Source organism: Lutzomyia longipalpis, chromosome 2, assembly GCF_024334085.1.
Source record: "Lutzomyia longipalpis isolate SR_M1_2022 chromosome 2, ASM2433408v1".
Taxonomy (NCBI): domain Eukaryota; kingdom Metazoa; phylum Arthropoda; class Insecta; order Diptera; family Psychodidae; genus Lutzomyia; species Lutzomyia longipalpis.
Window position 1 is genome coordinate 1,021,785 of NC_074708.1, and position 25,808 is coordinate 1,047,592.

At 33.2% G+C, this 25,808-nt stretch overlaps 4 protein-coding genes across 11 annotated transcripts in view; 1 reads left to right on the forward strand and 3 right to left on the reverse strand.

The window, feature by feature from the left end:
* LOC129788401 (N-acetylgalactosaminyltransferase 7) overlaps nucleotides 1-25,808 on the reverse strand; it is a 783,634-nt gene that overhangs the window by 744,225 nt on the left and 13,601 nt on the right. The gene's annotated exons all lie outside the window — the stretch shown is intronic.
* LOC129788418 (tRNA-dihydrouridine(20) synthase [NAD(P)+]-like) lies at nucleotides 7,739-9,424 on the reverse strand. Its single transcript, XM_055824466.1, has 4 exons — nucleotides 9,179-9,424; nucleotides 8,353-9,112; nucleotides 8,110-8,291; nucleotides 7,739-8,044 (listed from the first exon to the last, which is right to left on the reverse strand). Exons 1-4 carry the CDS (start codon nucleotides 9,363-9,365, stop codon nucleotides 7,794-7,796), a joined length of 1,380 nt encoding a protein of 459 aa, XP_055680441.1. The 5' UTR covers nucleotides 9,366-9,424; the 3' UTR covers nucleotides 7,739-7,793.
* Nucleotides 9,454-14,075, forward strand: LOC129788396 (late secretory pathway protein AVL9 homolog). The gene is made up of 2 exons (XM_055824427.1): nucleotides 9,454-11,574; nucleotides 13,788-14,075. The coding sequence occupies exon 1, from the start codon at nucleotides 9,626-9,628 to the stop codon at nucleotides 11,480-11,482; it is 1,857 nt and encodes a 618-aa protein (XP_055680402.1). The 5' UTR covers nucleotides 9,454-9,625; the 3' UTR covers nucleotides 11,483-11,574; nucleotides 13,788-14,075.
* Nucleotides 14,825-23,648, reverse strand: LOC129788443 (cyclic AMP response element-binding protein B). Of its 8 annotated transcripts, none has more exons than XM_055824532.1 (6): nucleotides 23,519-23,648; nucleotides 22,412-22,595; nucleotides 22,188-22,331; nucleotides 21,949-22,117; nucleotides 19,826-19,966; nucleotides 14,825-18,410 (listed from the first exon to the last, which is right to left on the reverse strand). In XM_055824532.1, the coding sequence occupies exons 2-6, from the start codon at nucleotides 22,556-22,558 to the stop codon at nucleotides 18,202-18,204; spliced, it is 810 nt and encodes a 269-aa protein (XP_055680507.1). In that variant the 5' UTR covers nucleotides 22,559-22,595; nucleotides 23,519-23,648; the 3' UTR covers nucleotides 14,825-18,201. The 8 variants fall into 8 exon arrangements, with proteins under 8 accessions (XP_055680507.1, XP_055680506.1, XP_055680509.1 ...); XM_055824531.1 differs by having other exon boundaries at nucleotides 14,825-18,416; XM_055824534.1 differs by having other exon boundaries at nucleotides 14,825-18,416; nucleotides 23,404-23,525.

A 25,808-nucleotide genomic window follows, 5' to 3' on the forward strand; every position in this document is an offset into this window, starting at 1 on the left:
CCTCAATGGCAAGGAGAAGTTAGAGAGATATAATAATATCTATAGGGGAGACCGGGGTAAAAAAAGTCAATTTGCATAAATCCTTATCTGCAGGATTCCCCAAGGACAAGAAAATTTCCTCAATAGGTCATTCTTATAGGAAATTCCCTTGCCTACAACTTTGTCTCAGACCACTTTTCTCTATCTCCCCGGGAAATATGAGTTTTCGAGCTTTTCCTAAACCCTTCCGCTTCTGACTTTTTTTAAACGCGGCGGGTAAATATAGTCACCAGTTGGCTAAATAAAGTCGGTCGAATTTTCCGACATTTCCAATGATTTTCCGCCTGAGAGATTGATAGTAGTTGATAGCTAAACTTCTCACCTTTTGATCCGCGACAAGGAATTTCACTTTTATATGCACTAAAACAGAGAATTTTGCGATTTTCTCAATCACGCCATTTTGCAACAAATGGATAGAAAATATGTCGAAAATTTCGAACTCCCATATGATTTACATGGGTTGACCCGATCTACCCCAAGGGGTATGTTTTGATTCAAATAATTTTACAGAAAAATCATTAAAAGTTATTGAAAAATACACCTTGGCAACGTTTTCTGAAGTAACCCAGCTAGTGAGAAAAATTATCAGATTGGAAAATTGCTGAAGGAAAACTTCGGAAAACTCGTTTTTCTCAATACGCAAAAGTTTGGGAAATGGGCCAAAAATTTATTTTCTTTTTTATCTCCCAAAGTACTGATCACATAACCTCCAAATTACTGTCAAAAATTGTAGGTGTATAGGGCTTTCCACCCTAATTTTTTCCGATTTTTCCGATTTATAACTTGGGAGAAATTGGCATTTGAAAATTCGAAAATGACTCTTTTTACCCCGGTCTCCCCTACTATATTATACATACCTCCAGAAGCAGAAATAAAAGTTATACGTGCGAGATTGATCCATTCACGTGCTGCACAAAGCATCCACGTGCAATGATCAAGTCTCAATACTTGAGGAAGCCTTAAGTTGTATACCAATTTTTATGAAAAGAAAAAATATACATACATCTAATTGATATTTCTAATACTTTTAAGAAGAAAAAAAATATTGAACGGCAGAGAATTAATGGAAAATTTAAATGAAGAAGTAAAAGAAAAAAAAAGTACGCATAATCGATTAAATAAAATTTAGTATACGGACTTAAAAAAAAATATACGATTTTGAAGGAAAAATTGATGAGAAAAAAGGACACTTTAGCTGAAGAAGAGGAAGAAAAAAAGAGAATATTAGTGTATTTTACCAATGTGCTATTCATGTTGTTTGTTATGAGAAGATAAAGAAAGAAAAAAAAAAACATTATAAAAATATTGCAAAAAATTATTGTGAAAAAAATCGCGAATTGTAGTGAAATTGTCCTCAAGAGAAATTAATGGAAATGAATCCCTTTCTTTTTAGACATTGAGGGATTGTTCGTTTTATTTGTTCGAGAAATGAAGACTAGAAGCATGCAAAAAAATAATTAATTTAATATTTATTTGTTGTAAAACTGGAGGATATTAAAAAGAAAAAAAAAACATTTAATTATAATTGAATCACCGTGCCATTTATACAAGTTTTATCGTAAAGCATGTAGAAAGTTTTTTATTTTATAAATTTTCTTTTTGCACATTTTGAGGATTCTTGCCAGGATGTAGCAAGTAAAAAAAAAATAATTGAAAAAAATGATCGTAAAATGGAATTCTTAATCATAGAATGAAGTTTTAAGATGATGATAAATTAAACGTTGTATATTGTTTAGGTACAACCGCATTAAGAAAAAAAAGGTTCCCGTGGGAGGTAATTTGCTTCTTTCTGGAGAGCGAAAGAGAGAGAGAGAGAGAAGCAGTGTATAAGAGAAACTCTAACTAAAAGAAAATGAAAAAAAATTGAAGAAGAAAATGTAAATAGGAAGAAAATAGATTGAGAAAGAAAAAAAATTACCACAGATCGATGAGAAAATGACGAGAAATGCAAAGTTTTTTGATAAAATATCACGCCTGTTGCAATATCCCCCTTCCCCCCAATTGAAAATGATATACCTCAACAAACTCAGTTTTTTATTACAATTTGTATTTAAAAGAAGAAAACCGATAAACTACCACAAAACGTTATATACATGTCATAGGAAATAGTTATTTGTAGAAATTATATAAAAGAAAAACAATTTATTAAAAAAAGAAAAGCTAATATAAAAAACAAACAGATTACGAGTAAAATGAACAAATCCAATTTTCTACCTCAAAACACGAGATATTTCTTATTATTTTAGTTCATTCATTAATAATAGATTTTTTTTGTTTTAAAGAGTAAAATAAATAATAATTAATTTTTAATTCATTAAGACGCATCACCGGTAATTGCAGTGATTTCAAGTGATAACCGCAGTCAGTTTGTCTTTCAACTTTACATTATATTGAAGAAAAAAAAGGAAAATATTTCGATTAACAATGTACTTCCATTAAAAAAAAATGATTGTTAGTGCTTCCCGTTTGTTGATTTTTTTTTAAATAACGTCAAATTATTCCTATTTTTGGGGTTTTCGTGTGAGGTAGAAATTCTTGGTCAGAAATTGAGTGAGTTTTCGGCCGTACTTGGAGCTTTCATTGATTGCTGTAAAGATACGCTGAAAGCTTTTAAATCTCTGATTGTGAGTTTTAATATTATCGCTCATGAAAAACTCAAAAATTGAGGATAATTTAAATAAAATAAAATGCCATTTAGATTTTTTAAGAGACATATAGTTGCTTCCATTTTATTAAGATTAAACCTCTCTGTTTTTTTATTTATACGTGTCTGACTCTCTTTGTATTTTTGAACCCACTCAAAAGGAGTTTATTCATTTTTAAGGTTTCTGTGAGATTTTTTTTTACAAAATACAAAGCAGAGATGGGAAACTTTAGGAGAGAGATTCAGTCAAAAGAAGATCTGTTTGATTCTTTTTAAATGTCTCGTTGATCCTCTCTGCAAGAATTTTCTTATCTGATTTGAATTTTTCAAAAACAAATCAACAAATCCTCAAAGTGAATAAACTCCTTTTTCCATTGAAAATGAGTTTTTTTTGCCAACCAAGTACAATATTATGCAAGCATTCTCATAAAGAACTACATATTTTGAAAACATTGAAAAAATACCATAAGAATCATAAATCCTTTTAGTAGAATACTCAGGGAACAGAAAGTAAGAATCAGAAAAATCAAACCAAAAACGAGACTTTTTGATTTTTTTTTGCTTTGAAAATAAAAGAGACAAATTTTTGAGTCTCTTTCTTGAACGGGTAACACAAACTTTCCATCCGTATCGTGCATTTCCAAACCCTCTCAGTGAAATTTTATGAATAAAAATTAAATAAAATCCTTTTGTGGGAAATGTGCGTAGATTTTTAGAAATGAAAAAAAAATGCACAATATTTAATAGCAATACAAGCGTATATAGAATGTAAATAAAATATATAATGTACAAAATGCTTCAAGCTCCACTTTATAGAAAGCTCCGTCTTCTTAATTTTTATACATATTATTATTACCTAATACGTTTTTTTTTTAATAAAGAACACATATTTACCTCATTAGTGTAGATAATCACGGGTATTTTCATGACAAGACGTTGATATTAAAAGAAAAGGACAGAGTTTGGTGGATTTAATCAATTATTTTAAGTGTTTTTTTTTAATGAACATTTAACTTAACGTCTTTTAGTTAATTTGTAAAACTGACTGTAATAGCCTTATCTTCAGGAATTTTTCTTTAACTTATTGCCACAAGCTTCAAAATTTAAGTTTTAAAAGGAGATTACCGGCTCCCATACAAAAACTTCCTCATTCACAAAACAATTTTAACCCATTTCAGGGTGAAATTCAATAGTCAGATACACTTAAGATTTCCTTAAGAATTTATTAAGTTTTAAGAATTTTCTTTAGGTTCCTTAAGAAAAATATTAGATTTCTTAAGAAAAAATTAAGATTTTTAAGTTTTCTTAAGGAAAACTAAAGATTTCTTCAGTCAGGCTGAATCGAGCTAAATCAATATTTTTTGAAGATTTTTTCTGATCGTCTTCGGGTATAAGAATTAGTAAAACTCATTTAAAAATTATTTATTTTGCTCGATTGATTTAAGAAATCATAAGTTTCGCTTAAGAAAACTTAAGGATCTTCAATTTTTCCTAAGGAATCTTAACTTTTTTCTTAAGGAATTTTAAGAAAACCTATGAATAGGTACTTAAGATATTCTTAATAAAACTTAAAGAATCTTAAGAAAACTTAAGTCTTTCTGACTAGTAAATGTTACCCTGAAATGGGTTAAAACTGTTTTATGAATGAAGAAGTTTTTGTATGGAAAGCCGGTAATCTCCTTTGTGAATTATATCTTTTAGAAAATCTTAAAGAAAATAATTTCAAATCCCCAAACTCTTGTCCTCAAATAGTAATCAATTGAGAAATGTTTATAAAAATTTCTCAAAAATCTCCCCCACAAAATGTGACTTTTAATTTACCTCAAAATATTTTTGGGACACTATAGTAGAACAAACATAAATGCTACATAGATGAAAATTCTTATAGAATAGCATATTTACCTGGAATAAAATGATGGGAAAAAAATTGTATAGAAGAAAATTTGTGTTTTATTGTCAACATATATGTTTGTAAAGCTATTTCAGAAAAAAAGGAAGAAGAATAAATAAAAAAATTGCGTTTGCAAGTTGATAAAAAAATAGGAAAGATATTAAAATAATTATAGGTTTTATTATCACATTAGACATAAAGAAAAAAAACTAGGGGTAGACTTAGTTTAAAAAAAAAATGAAAAGAAAAGAATCATTAGAATGGTAAATAGATTATTATTTTATTTTTGAATTTATCATGAGAAGAAAAACCTTGTTGTGAATTTTTTTATTAAGAAAAAAATAAATAGATAAATCCGAGTACGAGATAATGATAAATTGCAGCTGAAAAGAAAGAAAGAAAAAAAACCTAGAATTCCAGAAAAAATTGTACTTAATTTTCTTTTTTTGTGTTTTTCTTTTTCTTGGAAGTTTTATCACTTATTTCTTAAGTGGTTTGTTTTAAATTAGATGAAAAATTGGTTAGATTTTTTTTTCTGTGGAAAGGACTAAAATGTGTGATGATTTGTGCTAAAAAATATCGTTTTGTTAATTCTCGTTTTTGCGGATTTTTTAAAAGTCAAAATTGTTTAACTTTTTTCTTTTTGGAATGAAGGAATATTTTTAAAAAAGAAATTTTTATTAACAATTCTTTTTAACAAGAATCTTAAAGTCAAAAGCAAATTGCGAGCTTAAATGATTTTTTATCTTAATTATTACCTACAATTCTTTCTTGAAACTAAACATTTTTTTTTGCAGAAGAGCCAGTATAATAATAATATTTAATCAATCTTTAAGATAATCTATTAAAATAAAAAAATGAATAAATAGAATTCTCTTTTCCTTTGGGCAAAATGCAGCTACAACATAATATAAAAAAAAATATTTAAATGTGAAAGGAAAAAAAGCAATTTGCGCACATTAACAGAGAATTTACCAACTGTTAGATGAAAATAAAATAAAATAAAAAAAGAATACAAATAGTACGGGTGCCTTTGAATGAATTTTAATAGTGAAAATAAAAAGAAATGAGAATAAAACGTAACATTAGCCAAGCTTTGGCTCAAAGTTCCTATATAGTAATTGAATGATTAATAAAAGAAGAAAAAATAAATTGATATAAATTACACAAGAAAACACAATAAAAAAAAAACTTGAGGAGAAAATTTTTATGATGAAGATTGAGAAAGAAAAAAAAACAAACTTTTTGTATAATGTGCAAAAATCCATCCATTTTTTCAATAAAGTACTTTTACTGAGAAAAAAAAGAGAAAATGAAAACAATCCGTCAGAGATGGAAAAATTTCCCAAAAATTTAATTTTCTCCAACATTTTTTTTAACAAAAAAAAATTAAAATTTCAAAGAAATCACATTGAAATTGAAAAATTAAAAAAAATATATAAAATTCTTAAAAAAATGATCTGATATGTGTAAAGTTTACTTATTATGAAAAGATGGGACATCTTTTTAGCTGATTATATTTAATGTATAAAATAGTGCAAATAAAAGTGTATATGCTGCCATAAGTAAAGATATTAAAAAGAAAGAAGATTTTGCGAGAAATTTAAGCGATGCCTGATCACATTAAATTTCATGTAATTAATCATTCATTTTCCTTCCTTTTTTAACAAAAATTCTTTTACAAAAAATCCTTTTTCTTTGTTTTCTCTTTCTACATAAGAAAGCATTTTTGTTTTAAAAAAATCAAAGTCCAAACGTTTGAATAAGAAAAGTAACAAAAAAAAAAGAATATACCCACAGTTGGTGCAATAACCACGGAAAAGAAATAGATGCGAGTGAAAAAAAAAGAAGAAAAGAAATAAAATATTTAAGGGAAGTAGAATACAAAATATTTTATCAGGATATTCCCCACTCAAAATATTATTATTATAAATATAATTTTTATTACAATATTTTACGAAGATGAATTATATTGAAGAAATGTGTTAACTACAAATTATATAAGCGTAGTGTACTCTATTTTATTTAATAAATATTGTCTTGCCATACTTATATACATAAAAAAAGAAAACAAAGGTGGTTTCTCCTTAAAGGATGCTCATTGAAGTTCATAAAAAATATTCTTCCTAACTGATCGGCGAAAGCTTCAATTTCAGAGACTTTCTGTAGAGAAATCAAGCTGAGTTTGATCAGAAAATTAGGATTTTGCTCTAAAAACTTTGCTTTTGATCAGGAAAATGTCTTCTTTTTCGGTCAGGAGATTTGACTAGTCAAAAGTAGAATTATTTAACTAAAATTTTTATTTCCTTATCAAAAGATTAATTTCTAGGGCTGACGGTGTTCTTTAGTGCTTGAGAGAATTTCTTTTATTATTTTAATTGCGAAGACTTGCAGAACATGCTAAAGGATGCTTCCAGTTTTCTTTTGTAGATCCTTTAAAATCCTTGAATTCCTCCCTAAAAAATTGTTACAGATTTTTTTCTGTATTTGTGACGCCGTTTTATGAATTAAGGAAATCGATTCTATTAAAAATATTAAAAGAAATCCTTTCTTTCAAAAGATTCTCCGCAAAAACCTCTTTAAGGTTGATTCTGATAAAAATCTTTTTTTTTCTAACAACGCAAAAGATGTTATAAGATTCTTACAGCTGATGTTTTTAAATCGTTCTATAAAAGGAAAACAAAGAATTTGTTGTTTCAGAAAGCAGCAGGAAAGATCTCTAACGAGCCCTAAAGTAATTTTCATTCAAAAATCTGATTAAAGAAATAAAAAGAAATGTCAAAAACATATAAATTTCCAAGAATCTTATAACTGATTTATTGTAAGAAACAAAATGTTTAATATGAAAATCTACCCCGATTTTTTTTCTTTTAAAATTTGTTTTTATAAAATTTTTGGAATTCTGTGAAAAATCTTTTAAGATTTTAACATTTTCTTTCATTCTTAAAACGAGTTCTTGAAGGAAAATTACTTTGCAAAGGATCTCTAAAGATCTTTCTGAAACAAATTCCTTAATTTTCTTTTTATTTGAAAACATCAACTTTCAAAATCTTATAACTTACAATTGTTAGAAAAGTTTTTTGTCAGAATATACCCCAAATATCTCAATATTTTCTTCAAAGAAAAAATCCTTTAATCTTCCTAATAAAAAAGCAGAAAAATGATTTCAGTTCAACATTTTTTTTTATTTTCTCTTCATAAAAAAATAAAATACATTCATCATTCCAATATACTTCCATTTTCCAGGAGAATCTCTTCCGTAACGAGTCCTAGGTTTAGCAAGCACACCAGAGCTGCTCCCTGTTCGGCGAATTTTTTATTTTTCTCCCAAAATGAGCTTGTGTAACGTTTCCCTTCGAATGAAATAATACTCCTGAAGAGCTTTTCTTCTCTGTGTGTCTCATAAGTTGGTAGTTTGATGCTTCCTTTGAAGGCATAATTGTTCAGGATGCTCTTCGGAAGTTCATTGGCTGGAGAAAAAAAATTCTCTTTAATTTAATTTCATTTAAATAAAATGTTAAAAGAATTTTCTTACTTTGCTTGTAGTTGGCACGAACGAAAGCAACATTCCGCTCAATAATGTCCGGATCTAGTTTGATTTTCTTCACTGCAGGACCTTGTTGGATGAATGAGGAGCAATCCCGGCGTGTGAACATTCCCTTTTGCTGGTATTCAAGCTGCTTCTGCCGGCAGTACTCTCCCAAATCCCAAATTTGACTAAAGAAAGGAATTTTAAATCAAAATTAATTTGACTGGGGATTAAACAAAGAATTCTCACCATATTTGCTCAAGAGTTTGACTCTCAAGGAAAATCCTTCCTCGTGGTGTCTCCTGGAGCTCTCGTAGCATATTTTGTACGCAGTACTTTGTATTGTGGGCAGAATTGTCATAGTCCACGCAGAGTTTCAGGTACGCCGTGATCACCTCATCGAGAGGGAGCATTGAATCCTTCCGGAAGATTGAAACATTCCATTCAGCAGCTCTGGCAATCATTACACTCGAAGCACCACAGTCATCGCGGAATTTAAGAACATCCCCATGTCGTGCAATCTCCCTGGAGCCACCATTGGCAATCACTGGGATTGAAACTTCCTTCGCCACGGCACGAATCACATCCGGGTGGACAGGATGCATTGGCCTCTCATCCCTCGTTCGACCATGTATGGCAATTGCAGCAATTCCCAGAGCTTCAAATTCCTTCACGAGCTTTATTGTGTCTTCCAGCCGAGGGAAGATGCGTATTTTACACGTAACAGGAATGCTGACGTGGTCAATGAGGGTCTTGAGGATACTCTTTGCTCTTTCGGGATCACTGAGAAGAGCAGCTCCCATTCCACCCTTGATTGAGAACTCCTTTGGGCATCCCATGTTGATGTCAATTCCAGCAACATCATGCTCAATCATTTGTGCCACCCTGAGAGCCCTCTTGGGGCATGCGGTGCCCATTTGCAACACTAAACGATCCTTCTCCTCAAGGCACGTCCGGAAGACAATACTCCCGTCACTGGGATCAACGAAATCAACAGTATTGAGGACATCTGTGAAAAAAGATTCTGTGTTAAGTCTCAAATCTTTCCACAAGCTCACTGAGAGGCTTCACTCACCGTTAATCATTCTTCTGGACCGAAGAATCTTGAAGTCAACAAGTTCTTCCGTGTAAACAATATCAGCTCCGTATCTCAGTGCTAGGAGTCGCATTGGAAGGGTTCCTATCCTCACCATAGGTGCTAGGATTATCTTACCATCATACGTGAGCCTCTGGCTGAGGACTTTCACTGATTTATTTATCATTTTGCTTAAAAAAAAAAAACTCGTGAAATCTCTTTCACGTGAATGTGGGAAAACATAACAAAAGAAAGAGGTTATGTTCACTGAAAAATAGGGTTATGTTGATCGCAGGTGTATTGAGGTTATGTTGAATCATTTTGACGGTAATCAATTTTCTTGTTTGAGGGCGGATTTGCATAGAAAAGTATGATATTTTATGGTTTTTGGGATTCTTTGGCATTAATTTGAGAATTGAGTGTAGTGTGTGAGTAATTTAAGCAGTGATGCCGCCCATCCTGCATATCCTGGTTGTGGGATTCCACCACAAGAAGGGCTGTCAAGTGGAATTCTCTCATCCGCCCCTCATTGAGGGGACCACAGGGAAGAATGAATGCCCCAGTGGGTGGAAGTACCTGCCCACACTTGCCCTACCAGATGGATCGCACAATTTTACCGATGACACCGTCTTCTTCAATTTACCCAGCCTGACGGACCCCAAGGAGAGCGTCTACGGCGTCTCGTGCTACCGTCAAATTCCAGCTGAACGTCTCAAGATTAAGACAGCCGACGTGACACGGAGTACCGTTCAGAAGGCCGTCTGTGCTCTAATGTCCTACCCAATCTATGGCTACGTCGAGGTGAAGCTCTCCCTGATAGCACAATGTTTCTTCGATCAGGGAGATTTCAGTTCCGTGGACATCCTGGTTAATGTTTACGAGCAACTCAATGCTTGTCTCACACATGAAAACCTCACCGGGACGTCATCACCTGAGCGCTACTACGGCGTTGGGCTCAATCTGCGAGAAATTATCCTCAAGTGGCGCCACAAAATCCTCCTAATCTTCAAAATGATGCTCCTGCAGAGAAAAGTGATAATTTTCGGATCTCCAGTGCGGCCCATTTGTAACTTAATTATCGCTGTGGCATCCCTTCATCCGCATCAACTAACCAAAGGTTTCCGTGAAGTAGCTTGCATTAAGACTTCACGTCCAATGTCACCACTTCCGGAATTTCCGCCATCTCCCAGCTCCCCGGAAAGTCACGACAAGGAGTCGTCTCAGGAAGTGAAAGAGGTGAAAGAGGGGGAAGTAGAGGAGGAAGTTCCACCAGCTACCAATGCGTCACATCTTCCGGAGGAGAATGAGGGAAGAGCGGAGGAAGAGACTAATCAGAATTGTGAAGACAATCGCAGCATGCAACGAGACACAAGTGGTGACACCTTGTTCACAATCCTCACATCATTGAGTTCTTTTGACCCCGGACGATGGGGTGCCCCTTTGGAGCTCTTCATGGAGGGTCATCTAGTACTGCCGTACCTCTCTCTGCCCTATATGGATCTCCTTTCCGATCCATCGGTGTGTGGCTTCACAATTGGCGCCTCAAACATCCTCTTCCAGCAGAAACGGCAACTAGCTGATGTTCTCATTGATGTGGAAACCACAACGATCGACGTGGCCAGTGTGGAGTTGAGGAAGCAGCTGCAGCTCAGCACGGAAGATCTTCGTTTCGCAGACTACATCATCAGGAATGTGTTGTCACCCAAAGAAGCCGCCGAGGGGAGTGAGCAGTGGATTAAGGCTCAATTTCAGGGCTACATGTTGGCACTGTTGCGTGCTTCACAACTCCCGGATGGCACGAAGGAGTTGGATCATTTCAATGCCACCTTCATGGCGGCCTGGAGAAAAACGCACAACTGGTTGGTGTGGCACGAGAAGAGCCCCCTTACGGGGCAGGAGCCACCCCTGGCCATCCTCCCGAACATTCACCCATTTGCCGGAAGTCTCTCCGTCACGGATATGAAGCTCAAACTTGCGCACACAATTCAGAGCACTGAGAGTGGGCGGAAGCTTAATCAGGCCGTGAATACCACATCCAAGGCTGTCGGTGGGGCACTAATGCAGGCCAAGGGAGCCTTCAGTACGTGGTGGTCAACAATTACAACGCCCCCACCGCAGTCAGCGACAAAATCTCAGGATGCACCACCGCCTAGATTTGATCGCAGTTCCCCGGAAAAGCCCACAGAGGAGACACAGAGCAACAAAAGTGAAGAAGATGGTACGCCCGCGGGGAAGGTAGAAGTGGCCAAGGAGGCAGAACTCATTGACTACACACGAGATGTGGGGGACATCTTCACCATTTAATCTCCTTAATTTATCTGCGGGAGGGAGCTTTTGCAATGATCTCAAAAGGACAGGATTCTCTGGTTGAAATGCTGCTGCTGCGCAACTCTCCGGTGAATTTTTCTTTTGTTTTTTATTCTTCTTTTTTATTTCGATGTGTTTGTGCAAGGTTTGCTTTGTTTGCTTTCAAAGAATTTAATTTTTAATGAAATATTGATAAAGGGGCGATGCTTTGGAGGAAATCTTATCAAAAACAGTCATGTCTGGCGGTGATGCATGAAAAATGATTCATAGAGGCTCTTTAGCTGTGCTTTTATGCTTTTGCATTACACTGAAAACTTTGACTTTAAGCTTAACCATTGAAAGTTTCTTTTTTTTTTAATAATTAACTTGATTAGAATATTAATTCTAATTAATTTTTTGAATGCCTTCTAACTCTTAAAAATTGTTGATGACTCCTAATAATTCAATTTAATTAAACTAATCTAGCATAGAAGTGGCTAAAATATTAATCCTATTAATCAAATCACATTTAAACAAATTTTTATGTTGAAATTTAATTGAATAATAAGAAGAAATTGATTTAATGGGAAGCTTTCTGATTGGTTAAGTAAATTTGGTTAAAGTATTTTCATTGGCTATCTGGTGTCTTCTATAAAGCATCTGACGCTTCTTTTCTAACGTTTGACATTTTTTTTCGAATTCTAAGGGTTCTTTTTTAACATCTGTCGCTTTTTTCTTATGTTTGATGTTTTTTTTTAACATCTGAAGTTTCTTATTTCTTCCTCTTCTAACGTGTGATTCTAATTTTAATATTTGACGTCTTTTTTTTCTAATGCTTGACGTACCTTTTCTAACATTTGACGTTTTTAAGGAGGGTCTCTTCAGCAAATTGTTGGTATTAATATATTTTTAATGTTGTCATTTTTCTTTGGGTTTTTTTTCTTAAACTTGGTTTTCCGATGTTGGTTACATTTGTAGCCTAATTATTGAAGTACGAGGTAAATTGTCGCTTCGCTCCAATTTACCTCGCCCCGCTTCGCGGGGATTTGTTGCGCTTCGCGCAAATTTCAGAGAGAAAATAAATTATGATGGTTTAAAGGCAGATTTGGGCCACTTATCGATCCCAAAAGAAAAAATTTGCAAAGAGAAGAAATCATTTTCATACAACATATCGGGCGCGAAATTCAAAAATTTGCAAAAAATGCATGACTTTTATATGGGGGCTACCTGAAGGGGGGCTTTGGGGGGAAAATGAATACGGCCATTCGAAAGCGCCTGATATAAGGAGTCTCTGTACCAAATTTCATCACGATCGGTCAAACGGTGTAGATTTGTATAGCTGTACAGACACGAAATCCTTTCTTTATTATATAGATAAAAAATCACTTTTCGCATTTTTCGTCATCTTAGGTGCGACGCCATATTGTGATTTTCCGACTTTTCCACAGAACTGCCCTAAACCACAAAGGTAGGTTTTTCTCAGGATCTACTGGATGGATTTTGATTGGGTAAAAAGCAAATGAAAGAGGAAGCATTAGCGGAGAATGTACCGGAACAGATTTTAGAATTTCGACGCAGAAGTTGAGAAAAGTCAATAAGAATATTTGTCTACTTTTCACAGCTTCTGAGTCGAAATTCTAAAATCGGTTCCGGTACATTCTCTGCTAATGCTTCATCTTTCATTTGCTTTTTACCCAATCAAAATCCATCCAGTAGATCCTGAGAAAAACCTACCTTTGTGGTTTAGGGCAGTTCTGTGGAAAAGTCGGAAAATCACAAGATGGTGTCGCACATAAGATGACGGAAAGTGATTTTCTTACTTTTCAATAATAAGTCTTTGAATGTGGCCAACACCGGAAAACCAAGTTTAAGTAAAACCCCAAGAAAAATAAAAACATCTAATTTCACCAGTTCTCACAAGAGACTCCCATTAATGCTTGTCATTCTTTTACTCCTTTTACTAATCTTTAACGTTTATTTTATTAAGTTTGATGCTTCATTTCTAACGTTTGATGTTAAGTTTCTAATATTTTATGGGTTTTTAAGTTTTTTGTCAGGAAATATTTTCTTTTGACATTTAAAGAAAGCTCAAAACTACACTTTTAGCTTATAAAAGTTTCCTTTTACCTCAACTCCTAAAAGCTTTAATTAAGGTGTTTTGGATGCTATTTTTTCTCACTTAATCGCTTTTGTTGATTGGTCTGTGTAGTCAATGGTAGTTGATGTAGTACCTGCACTATTCATTTTATGGATATTTTAATTATTCCCCACAAAAAAGTAAATTAAATTAATGCAAACTTTTCACAAATTTATTTACTTCCAGATTTCAACCAATTTTCTTTATTTTCCACAACAACAAAACAATGAAAATAAAGCCAAGTGGTCAATTGGAAAATCTCTTCTACCACAAGATGATTCAGTTTTTTTTTCCAAAAAAAAACAAAGATTGTATATTTTTTTGCCTCTTTTGTGATGCTTGAGAAATGAAATGAAAAAACGTTCTTCTCTAACACGCGCGCCATTCCTCTTAGCTGGTATTAAATATTAAATTAAAAAAATATACATATATTAAGTCAAAAGTAAAAAAAAAAAATAAATAAATTATTGAAAAGAAGGATTTTTTTATCTTTCTTTTTATTGATCTGTGTTGGTTTGTTTCATTTTTTTTTTATTTACATAAATTGTCCATTTTTGTCAAATACTAATTTTAAAATTTATATTAGTTAATCACCAAATAAAATTTGCCCAAACTTATCCTTAAAACACTTTTTTTTTATGGTTTCATCGGTAATTTTTTTTTCACTCATTTCTTCAAATTTATTTGTAATTTTCTTTCTTTTTCTCAAAATTTCTTTATCATTGGAAATTTGTAGCTAAAAGTTGCAAAATTTCTTTTTTCCTTCTTTGCAAATTTATCTAAAAAAAAACAATCTTATGGCAAAAAGGGGAAAAAGGTTTTCTTTTTTTTTTCTTTTAGGATTAATTAGTTCTTTGTCCGTTCTCTGATATGTCTGCTCATCTAAGATAAGGGGGATTAGCTCGTTGAAAATTCTTCTTCTTGTTTTTTTTGTATTGAATAAATATTATTTTGGGATTTATAGAAAAAAGGGGGAAAGGGTTTTTCCTGAATGCTGTTCTTTTTTTTTATTTGAAGCTGCAGCTTTAAGTACCCAAAAATGAAAACAAAAATAATAATATAGAAGAAAGTTCTTTTATATTATTTAATTAGGAAATCCCATCTATATAATATGCAAGTCCAAATGATAAATTCCATGACTTAAAGGCACTTTTTTGTCTCTCTTCCTCAAAATTTTTTTCTTCCTTTTCGCACTAAAAAATCTCCCAATAATTTGCTGAGAGATGTGTAATGGTGCTATGCAGGAAAAGAATGTCAAGAGAAAATGATCATGACATTTTTTCCTGACATTTTTTTGTCATTCCCTCTCACTCCCACTAATGTATTTCTGTATCTTTCGTCTTTCTCTGACGCATGCTTCCGACATTTTCATCATTCTTTTTTGTGCACTCAACATGTTTTTCATTTCGTTTTATTTTCTCAGTATTTGGGGATATTTTTCCATGAAAAAGTGAAAATGGGCTTTCCTGAAGTGTTCTCAGTGCCAGGAAAGCCGTGTAAAGTGGAAATTTATGGTCATTTAGCGGCCAAATATGTGCAAATGCGCGAAGTGAAAAATCAAAACATTCTTTCCCTGACCAATTTTTCTGTATTTTCACGACACAAATCACTTCCTGCAGGTTTTTTGGACTTTCCCACAGGTCATCTGCAACAAGGAAGGTCTGTGTGGGGGGCAGGAAAATGCTTCCTGGGTAGTGGAATCCAACCTGAACACGGAAAAACTGGTCCGGGAGTGAATGTTTTGCTGTAGAAACTGCACAGTTTTCACTTATTTGGCCGATAAATACCCACGATTTTCCACTTTTCACATTTTCACAGGCACTTAGAACACTTCCACAAGCCGCTTTTCACTTTTCCCGAGCTAAAATATCACAATTTACAGAGAAAATTGCAGAAAACTTACAAATACGTTGACTTCACAAGAGCTGGAAAAAGAATGACAGAAAAAAACATGTTCCTGCGACATTCTTTTTCAAGCTCTTGCGTAGTCAACACGTTTCTTAGTTTTCGTGAATTTTCTCTGTAAATTAAGATATTTTAGCTCGGAAAAAGTGAAAAGCGGCTTGTGGAAGTGTTCTTAGTGCCTGTGAAAGTGTGAAAAGTGGAAAATCGTGGGTATTTATCGGCCAAATAAGTGAAAACAGTGAAGTTCGACAGCAAAACATTCACTCCCGGACCAGGTTTTCGCGTTAGGTGGGATTCCACCACCCAGAAAGCATTTCCCTGACCCCAAGCAGACCTTCCCTCTGCAGATGACCTGTAGGAAGGTACAAAAAGCCCGCAAGAACTGATTTGTGTGGTCAAAATCCAGAAAAGTATCCCGTAAAAATTGGTCAGGGAAAGAATGTTTTGATTTTTCACTTCGCGCATTTGCACATATTTGGCCGCTAAATGACCATAAATTTCCACTTTTCACGGCTTTCCTGGCACTGAGAACACTTCAGGAAAGCCCATTTTCACTTTTTCATGGAAAAATATCCCCAAATACTGAGAAAATAATACGAAATGAAAAACATGTTGAGTGCACAAAAAGGAATGATGAAAATGTCGGAAGCATGCGTCAGAGAAAGACGAAAGATACAGAAATACATTAGTGGGAGTGAGAGGGAATGACAAAAAAATGTCAGGAAAAAATGTCATGATCATTTTCTCTTGACATTCTTTTCCTGCATAGCACCATAAGAAATTTTTCTCTAAAAGACGGGAAAATTGCTGAATTTTCTCTACTTTTTTTTTTTAAACTTCTTTTTATCTTTTAAGGGGGTTAGTGTGTCCATTTTGCTCTTCTTAAAAGGTTTTCTTGTGTGTTGTGTGTGGTTTTTTGAAATATAATTTTCATCTAACTTTTTATTTTTAGAGTTTCTTTTTCACAGTCATAGCAAAAATATGGTTATTTCTATTTATTTTTTTTTCCTATTCTTCTCACTGATTTTCTTCTACTTCTTCATCATTTTTTTCTGCTTCTTCATTAAACCTTAATCTCCACAGTATATATATATATATATTACATAATTTCTCGTGTATTTAAGTTTGATTACACCTTGTTTTTTTCTTCATCAAACAACTTAATACAAATTCTTAAACATTTATTCATTTTTTTCTCTTCTTTCCTTTCTTCTTCATCCCTTCTACAGTGTGGTTTTGTCACTGTGAGGGAGAGAAAGAAGAAGAAAAAAAAAGTTTTGAGGGATATACATTTACAACAGGATTTAACCACCTTTTTTTCATCTCTTGTTACAAGTAGTTAAGAATAATTTATATATATATAGATTTCTTCATTTAAAATTTATTTATAGTAAGATTTTTTTCTTCTTTCTCTTTAACCTTTCTCGCTCTCATTCATTTTTTTTCTTCTTTTTTTTTCTCTAAATTATCTATTTACACAAAAAAGTAGATTTTTTTCTTGAAGAAAATAAGTTTTTTTTTTCATTTAATTAATTATCTCTGTGTCCCTTCACGCGTCCACTCCACTGTTTTACTAGAATTCTTTTTTTTTTTTTAAGTTATTTTTATAAATTTACTTTTAAAGAAGATTCAAAAAAAAATTATTGAATGCCTCAAAAGTTATGCAAAAATTAATTTGGATGCTTTAAAGAATTTTTATGGAAAATTATTTGTTTGATTTTGAAATCTTAGAAATTTGTTTTGAATTTTAAACAATTTGAATGATTTTTTTGGTCGCAGAATACGATCCATTCTTCAATAGATATTTCAAGAATTTTCGGATCTAAAAATTTTTTGCTTAAAATTGTGAGTCACCAAAACATTAAAAAAAAATATTCAAAATTTTAATAAAGAAATTAATCACGAATAAAAATTAAAACTCAAAAATAAAATTCTTTTCGCAAAAAAAAATTAATTTTTCTCAATATTAAATGTTTAAAATTCCTCATTCTTCAACCTCTTGGTTAATGCTGTTAATTTTTTTTCTTTATTAAGCATCCAACAGTATTTTGCATAAATTTTGACACATCCTATAATTCCCTAAACGATCATTTTCCCAATTTTCCTTTGCATTTGTTTCTCTTCATTCACAAAAGAGAAACTTCTAAAAAAAAAAAAGATAAACAAACAACGCTGAAATTCTCTGCTAACGGATTTTTCTTTTCACGAAAAAATTCGTCCAGAAGTTGCCGAATTATTTTTTGCCAAAAAAAAAAATTAAAAAGAATCTCTCACCCTTAAAAAAAAATTCTTCAATTCGTTGATTTTACACAGATTTTTTCATTTTAAAAATTTTATTTATTCTTCATTGAGAAACGTTTCATGGTTAAAATTTTTTTCTTTTCTAATGCTACAGATCTTTCATTCAAAAAATTCCATTTTTTTTTCTATCAAAATTCTCCACATTTCTTCTTCATTGAAAATCTACCACCTCCCCCCTTCCGGCCCCTTTTGCTAGGATGAGGGGCTACAAAAGTAAAAGACAAAGTAAACATTCTTACCTTGTTTGATGCTGATGGTGGTGGTGGTGGGGGTGTGAAGTAATTTTGGGTATCCGGACAAGTAGTACAAGTAGAGGTTGATGTTGTTGTAGTAGCATGAGGAATCCACGTGCGTGGTAAATGGCGGCGACGACGGCAATGACATAGGCCCATCCTCAATCGTTCTTGGATTGACAATAGAGCTCCTTGAGTGTCTTGAGCTCCTCAATGAGCGCCTTATTTTGATTCTCAAGCACAGCAACTCGATTCTCCAGGCACTTGATGTACTCCTTCTTCTTGCGCCGGCACTCCCGCGCCGCTTCGCGATTCTTCTGCAGCCGAATCTCGCGCTTTCGCGATTGATCCTCCGCCAGTACGGGACCACCTAAAACTTTAAATGGTCACCTTTACATGAATTACACTTTATCAGTTGCCCCGATTGTGCCCTGAGAACATACTTAATTTCTTTTTTTCTTTATTCCCTTATTTTGTGATTCTTCTCACTTAGTGCTTTATTATAACGATTTTTGAAGGATTTTCTAAATCTCAGTGCCAAATTGACTTTATAAAATGGACTAAAGATGAAGGAAGAATTTATTCAAATTATCAAATTAATTCTTCTTAATTTTTCCTTGTCTCTGAACGAGGTAAAATTTGTTTGCAAAAAAAGGAGTTTATGCACAAATTATGGAGTTGAGAACTTTGAATTTTTTCAGATTAGTGCGTACAAAAATTTATTTTCTGATTCTACAAAGTTAATTTTCAATAGGTAGTTTAAATATTTTTCATAACTTGTTTCAGATCTTTCAAGCTCTCCGGAATTGTTCCGGTTTTCCTATCTTCCGTGGAATAGATAGTTGAATAGTTTTCTAATTGTTTACGAATAATTATTCCGCAAACTTCAAACCTTGTTTCTAACTTAATACATTTCAATGTGAAGCTTGAATCTAATTTACTTCCATTCCTTTTTTTTAAATCAATTCGCAATACAACCACAAAAAAAATATAAATAAACAAAATCTCTTTCACTTTAATACCTTTTCTAATAAAGCTCACCTTGAAGTTCACGGCAAAACATTTAAGTGCGAGAGAGAGAGGAAAATAAGCAAACATAGAACTCTTCTAAATCTCACTCGTGTAACATTGTTGTTAGGTCATTAGGTCACAGAAAAAAAAATGAATATTCCACGTGTTAATATTTTTCATTTAATTACTTAAAAATCCTTCCTCGTACACACAACTTTATGCCATCCAACACAATCTTTTGAGCTTTAACTTTTGCATCAATTTTGCATCACAAATGAACGAATCGAATGTAATAGAAAAAAAAATAGAAAAAAATAGAAAACCATCAACAATGATTAATTCTCTACGTCAATCTTTGGGATAATTGTTTTCAATGTAATTGCATTTGATGCCTTTGTAAAAGATTTTTAATAATTATTTAAGCATAGGTAGGTTTATGATGGGCAATGCTCACGTGAGAGACTCTTCCAACATTTTCCTCCAACGTATTGCATAATAGTTTTTTTTTTGTACAATTTATGCAAAAAAAAAACAATTTGGCGATGAGATTCTTTTCATAAAATAAAATGGGTATAATATAAGTGTGTGTGTGTATTAAACTCTTTCTTAGCTTCTGCAATGTCCTCCCAACATCTGCTATATTTTATTTTTCTTTAACATTTAACACTCGCTCATTGCATCGCAAAATCGCGTAAAAAAATTAGAAAATAAAATACAAGAATATTCTTTTTGTTTTCTCTTTGAAAAAGAAAAGAAAATTAAACAAACACGTACCAGGTACAAAGAACTGCCCATCCTGACCCTGGGTATATTGCACTATCGTTCCGCCGCCACCGGGAGTGGAAATTGTGTGTAAGCTCCCAGTTGGGTCACCGCCCTGGACGTTGGTGATTTGCAATGTGGTCGTCGGCAGGACTTTAGGCGTGCGGCAAAACCGAGAAAGAAAGTTAGTTTTTTGTTTTTTTGGTTTGTTTGTTTGAATGTTTCATCAAAAGAAATATCCAGTTAGTGGACAAATTCTTCTTATTTGTTTTTCTTTGTTTTTTAATTTAATTTTCTTTAATTAAATGAATATTAGTTAAAGCTCGTGGGGGGTTCTTTTAGCGATTGATTGATTGATTTTGTTCTTAATGCGAAGGAGAGATGCAAATGAGCGAGATGATTGCAAAATGAGGAAATTGACTCAAGTTTTCATTTTTTTTTTATCATGGGGTGACCAACAAATAATAATCTTCATAAGCTAGATAGAGGGTGGTGGGAAGAGCAGGGAATTGATGTTAAATTTATATTAAGATAAGTCTTAGGGAGAAAGCTTAGAGAGAATTTTTTAGTTAGAGAGATGTTTTCCCTAATTATCCTTTCTTCAATCTAAACCCGTGTTGGATAAAACTCTAACGTTCTTTCTTACATCTTTCTCCGTCTTGAAGGAAGTTTATTAAATGCAAATTAATGGAGAAGAGGATAATCCATGCGGAGGATTATTCTGTGAAAGATCTTAATTTACTGGAAATTTATAGAAAATCTTTATAAAATAATTTCACTGAATTTTTCAATTTTAATGAATATATTTTTTTAAATTTTATTTATTGGAATTATTAGTCTTAAACTTTCAATTGAATCATAAACTTCAATTGACCAACTTAGAATTCTTAAGAAATGTAAAATTTTCTTAAGAGAGAAAGAGAGAGTAATTAAATTTTCTTCCTATATTGCACAATGAACTGTCTCAGAGAATAAAAAAAACTATTTAAACTTAATGCAAACCAAAAAAAAAAAAAATAAGAAATGGCCAAAGAGACTTTTTAACTTTTCTTTAACAATCAGCAGTAAAAGAGAAAAGATTTGCTCAAAAATACAAACAATGATGTCACCGTTGTTTTTTTTTTAATTTCTTTTAGTGTATGACGCATAAAACATTAATATTTATTGACGAAGCTTTCGCATGAATGTTCATGCATTGAATGGTGACGTCATTTTATTAATTTTTATGTAAATCTCTGCAGATTTTTTCCAGCTGATCTCAGAGGAGAAAAGAGAAGTTTTTATGGTCATTTCTTCTTCTTCTTTTTAAATCTGTACAAAATTACGCGGCGAACAGGGGGTAGACAAATACTCAATTTCCATAGGAATTCACTGATCACTCGCTGAGACACCCAGGAAAATGCTTCAATCTGAAAAAATCCACCACCACTGGATAGATAATTTAATATTCTATCGATTGATAGCTTTTGAGGGGTGTCTCACGAAGATTAATGCACTAAAACTGATTTTAAAAATTTTGATGCACTTTTTGGAAATAAAATGACGTCATTTTCTTCCTTTAACTTCTTTGCAAACCATCCGCCATTATTTGCTGTGTTCGGGTAAAAAAGGGTTTTGTCTACCCCCTGGCGGCGAAGCATTTGCATGAAAGTTCAATGCATTAAAAGAGACAAAGAAAGCAGAATGATGACGTAATTGTTTTAGTTTATCAATTTAAAATCTTTACGGGTTTTATTTACTAGCCTATCTCAGAGGATAAAAAAGAAGTTTTTATAGTTATTTCTTATTCTTTCTTAGGTAACGCGAGTTCCGATTATTCCCTAGAATGAGATCATAGCTCATACCGCCCATAAATACAACCGTGATTAAACTCCTTTTATCTTAACCTCACATTTTTTCTTAATTCATTAAAAAGATTATGAAACAAGAAATTTCTTTTTATTAGCTACATCATGATGGTTTTCTTGGCCACCCCAAAACAGACTTTTTTTTTGGTTAAATAAATAGCAAATTAGAAAATATTATGCAGACGTTTGTGAGGTTCTTTTGTTCTTTTTTTTTTTAGAACAAATAAATGGATTAGATTTTGGGGTGGATTTAGTGGGAGAAAGAGCAAATAGAGTAAACTAACATACCAGCTATGTCCGGTCCGCTGATTTCTTTAAGAATTCGATGATAGGATGGTCGCCTGGTGAGCAAATCTCTTCGCCTCTTGGGCGATTCGTCGTCCGTTATGCTGTCATCTTCGCTATTTGTATCATTTACTTGTACTTGGGTAGGTGTTGTATTTGGTTCGGGTTTTATCTGCCGCAAAGAAAAGAGTTTTCTTTAATAATTTAAAAAGGTCTTTTAAAGGGGTTAAGTGTGGTTGTACCTTAACTTGAAGCCCGGCCGGAGCTGTGTGTATCACTGAATTATTTTTATTCACATACAACACACCCTTTGCGAGGGTCATCGGTTGTAAATTGGTCGCTGTCTGAATCACGGACGATTGATTAGCTTGAATCACGGACTGTGACTACAATGCGGAAGGAAAAAAAAAAGGATTATTTTCTTCTTCTTTGAGGACATTGAAAGCTTTTTGTTGTTAAAACTTACAACTTGAACAGCTTGTGTGGGGATAAATTGCACTATATTGGCTGCTGTGGTCAGAACGGCTGATCCGGAATTCGTTTCCGATGGTGATGTTTGATCCGAAAGTGGATCAATACTTGAATTTCCGTTTTCCTCCACCATGCTATCCATAGCACCTCTGAAGCAAATCCTTCTTCCTTTTGCTCAGCTGCAAGAGAAGATTCATTGATTATTTTTTTTTTACAAATATTGAGCCTTATTCAGCGACCAAGAAACCCTTGAAATTCACTTGAAATCTTGAAATTTCAGTACAAAATTTTATTTATTTTAAAAGGAAAAAAAAAAGATTTTCCCGGAAAGGTGGTTGAAGAAAATTCTTTTAATTCTCTTCAAAAAAAAAGTTTTTTTGTTTGAAATGCTCAAAACAAAAGTGCGAGATAAAATCCAGTGCATTTCCTACAATTGCCAAGAAAACATTCCATCATGGCTTTTGATGCAAACTCACACTCAACACGCAGATAGCGTCACAAATAGCCGCAAAACTACAGCAAAATGATAATTTGTGAGTGTCACGAAAAATTCAATGTTTTCCTCGGGAGCCATTTTACTTATGACACCATATTGTGTGCCTGTGCGAGTGAAAGAGAACGCACATACGTTTTTCTCTTTGACATTTTCGCGAGGGAAAAATACCCGAACATTTTTGCCACAAGAGAGAGCAACTCCTTCCTTCACATTATGTTGTACAAAATACTCCCACAACAATTTCTTTCATTCATCCCCCAAAATACACACAGATCATTTCCACCCCCATTTAGGGGTACAATCCCCTTCATTAAATGATCACAAAGTAGGCGCACAATTCCACAAAAGGGGAGCTTTTGGTGTTGAAAACAAAAAGTTTTGTCTCAAGAGGTGCGCGAAGGCGCATGAAGGCAAGAAGAAAAAATTGTCTCTGCTGTGCACCAAACACCAAAATACGCAACAAATCTTGGTAAAAAGTCCATCTGGCGCACCTGGGTACCCACGAAGGTCACACCCCGTAATCCTGGGCACCCGCAGGTGGGTCAATGTGGGTGAATTGAGGGCGAAAAGGGTGGCGAGAGTGCTAAAAAGTGAAAAAGCACTTACCAATTACGTATAAATCCGTCACTCGTGTAACTACGTAAAAAGAGCCAGCCACGTCAAATTTTATTACATGCGAGGTGACGTCATCGTGTGACAGATTATCGCGCCCGCCCGCCCGAGAGAGAACGACTTCCGGTGTGAGAGGTACCCGAACTAGGCGAAAAGCATATTGGTGTGAAGTTTCCCGCCAGACGTGCACCTATGTTGTATATGATTTGAAATGTAACGGTTATTGGAGGGAAAATTAAAATAAAATCTTTTTCTTAAGAGTTCTGAATTTTTTTTCTAACGTTTTATTGGATTTTTCTTGCGTTTCAAGGCGTTTAAAGTCTAGGCTATTGTTAATTCTCTAATAAATAATTTGTAATTTTTGATATATTATTTATTTGTTATATTTATTTGAAAAATGCCCTGAGTATAAAAATATACATATATCGGATTATACACATATGGATATGGGTTGAAAAAAAATAATAAAAGGCTGAAAATTTAAAAATATAATTCGAAATATAATTAATATATTTTCTTCAAGAATTTGTGAAACAATGGGTCGTATTCTGCGACCAAGAAATTCTTGAAATTTCAAAGATATTTTGATAGCCGAATACTCCTCAATAATTTTTTTTTTGCAAAAAATCAACAAAATATTCAAGGAAACTTTGCGATTAGATTATTTTGAAGTTTTTAAAGAAACTTTCGACGCCCAAAAAATAATCAATTTCAAGAAATTACTATCTTTAATTTTTTTTACTGAACAGAAAGAAAATGGACTAGATTTTGTTAAAAAAAACTTTCTTTTTCGTACAATTCGTCAGTTATAAGATTTTGACATTTTATTTGTTTCTTTAATAGGATTTTTGAAGAAAAATTACTTGACCAGAGCTTTTTTTAAATTTTTTCTTAGTTTTCTGGAACAAATATTTCTTTGTTTTTCTTTTAAATAACGACTAAAAAAACACGAGCTATGAAAATCTTACAGTAACTTTTATTATCTTAGAAAAGTTTTTTATCAGGATCTATCCCAATCTCCAAAGAAAATTCTCTAAAATTCAAAAATAATTCTTTAATTTCAATTTTATTTCTCATTGAATATTATCTAAAAAAAATAGTCGTACAAAAAATATAAATGTACTGGTAAGCTGACCAAGCTTACGGGAGCTGTGTTTCTTTCAGTGTACCAATTTTGTGAGAGCAAACTAGAACGCAAATTAATTTAAATACGCGCAAAGTCGGGAAAAGTTGAAAAGTCATACCCTAAGAAATCTTTAGAAGGCTATATCTCGAGAACGGATCCATAGATTTTCATAAATTTTTTTTTGTTTTAAAGGTCTCGAAGTCAGCTATAACATATCGAAAATTGAAAAAAATTTATGTCGCCATTTTCGAAAAATTCGAGTTCGAAATTTTCGAAAACTTTGTTTTCGATTTTAGCGCCTCTTGCGGTCATTTTTCGAAGTTGCAATGTTCTAGACATTTGTAGGGTTTCTCGAAACCTTTCATTTGCGCTTGAGTTGATCAAGATCGGACTTGTAGAACCCGAGATATGACATGCCAACTTTGGAAGGCTATATCTCGAGAACGGATCCATAGATTTTCTTCATTTTTGGCATGAAGCTAGATAATATGGTCAGCTACAACATATGAAAAAATGAAAAAAATTTATGTCGTCGTTTTCGAGATATTCATCGAAAACTAATCGAAAATTTTGTTTTTGATTTTTGGCCCCCTAGCGGTCACTTTTGAAACTTTGGATGTTCTAGAGAGTTGTAGGGTTTGTTGAGATCTTTCATTTGAACCCGGGTTGATCAAAATCGGTCAAGCCGTTTTCGAGTTATGGTCGATTTTCGATGAAAAATAGTGGCGGCCATATTGACTAAACGGCTTGACCGATTTTCGAAAATGAGGTATCGTTGGAAAGCTCTTGATGACCCCTACAACATATCAAAATTTCAGACCTCTAGCTATAATAGGGGCTGAGATATAGCGAAAACAAAATTTTGAGGTTATCCAAAATGGCGGACGGAGGGGTGGGGGGGTGGATTTGACTTCATAATCGGATTTCTTCAGGTCGATATTTAAACTTTGCCGTTTACCGCAAGTCTCTATCTATCACCGTTCTCTCGCAATTTAGCGTTGTACTACGGCCGGACGGACGGACGGACGGACGGACGGCCGGAAAAAAATTTTTTTGGCGCATACGTTTTTTGGAATGTGGGGACCCTAATTCGTGCTCATCCCAAGTTTGAGCCCGATCTGACGACTTTCGATTTTGCTCGGTACACAAAAGCTGTGT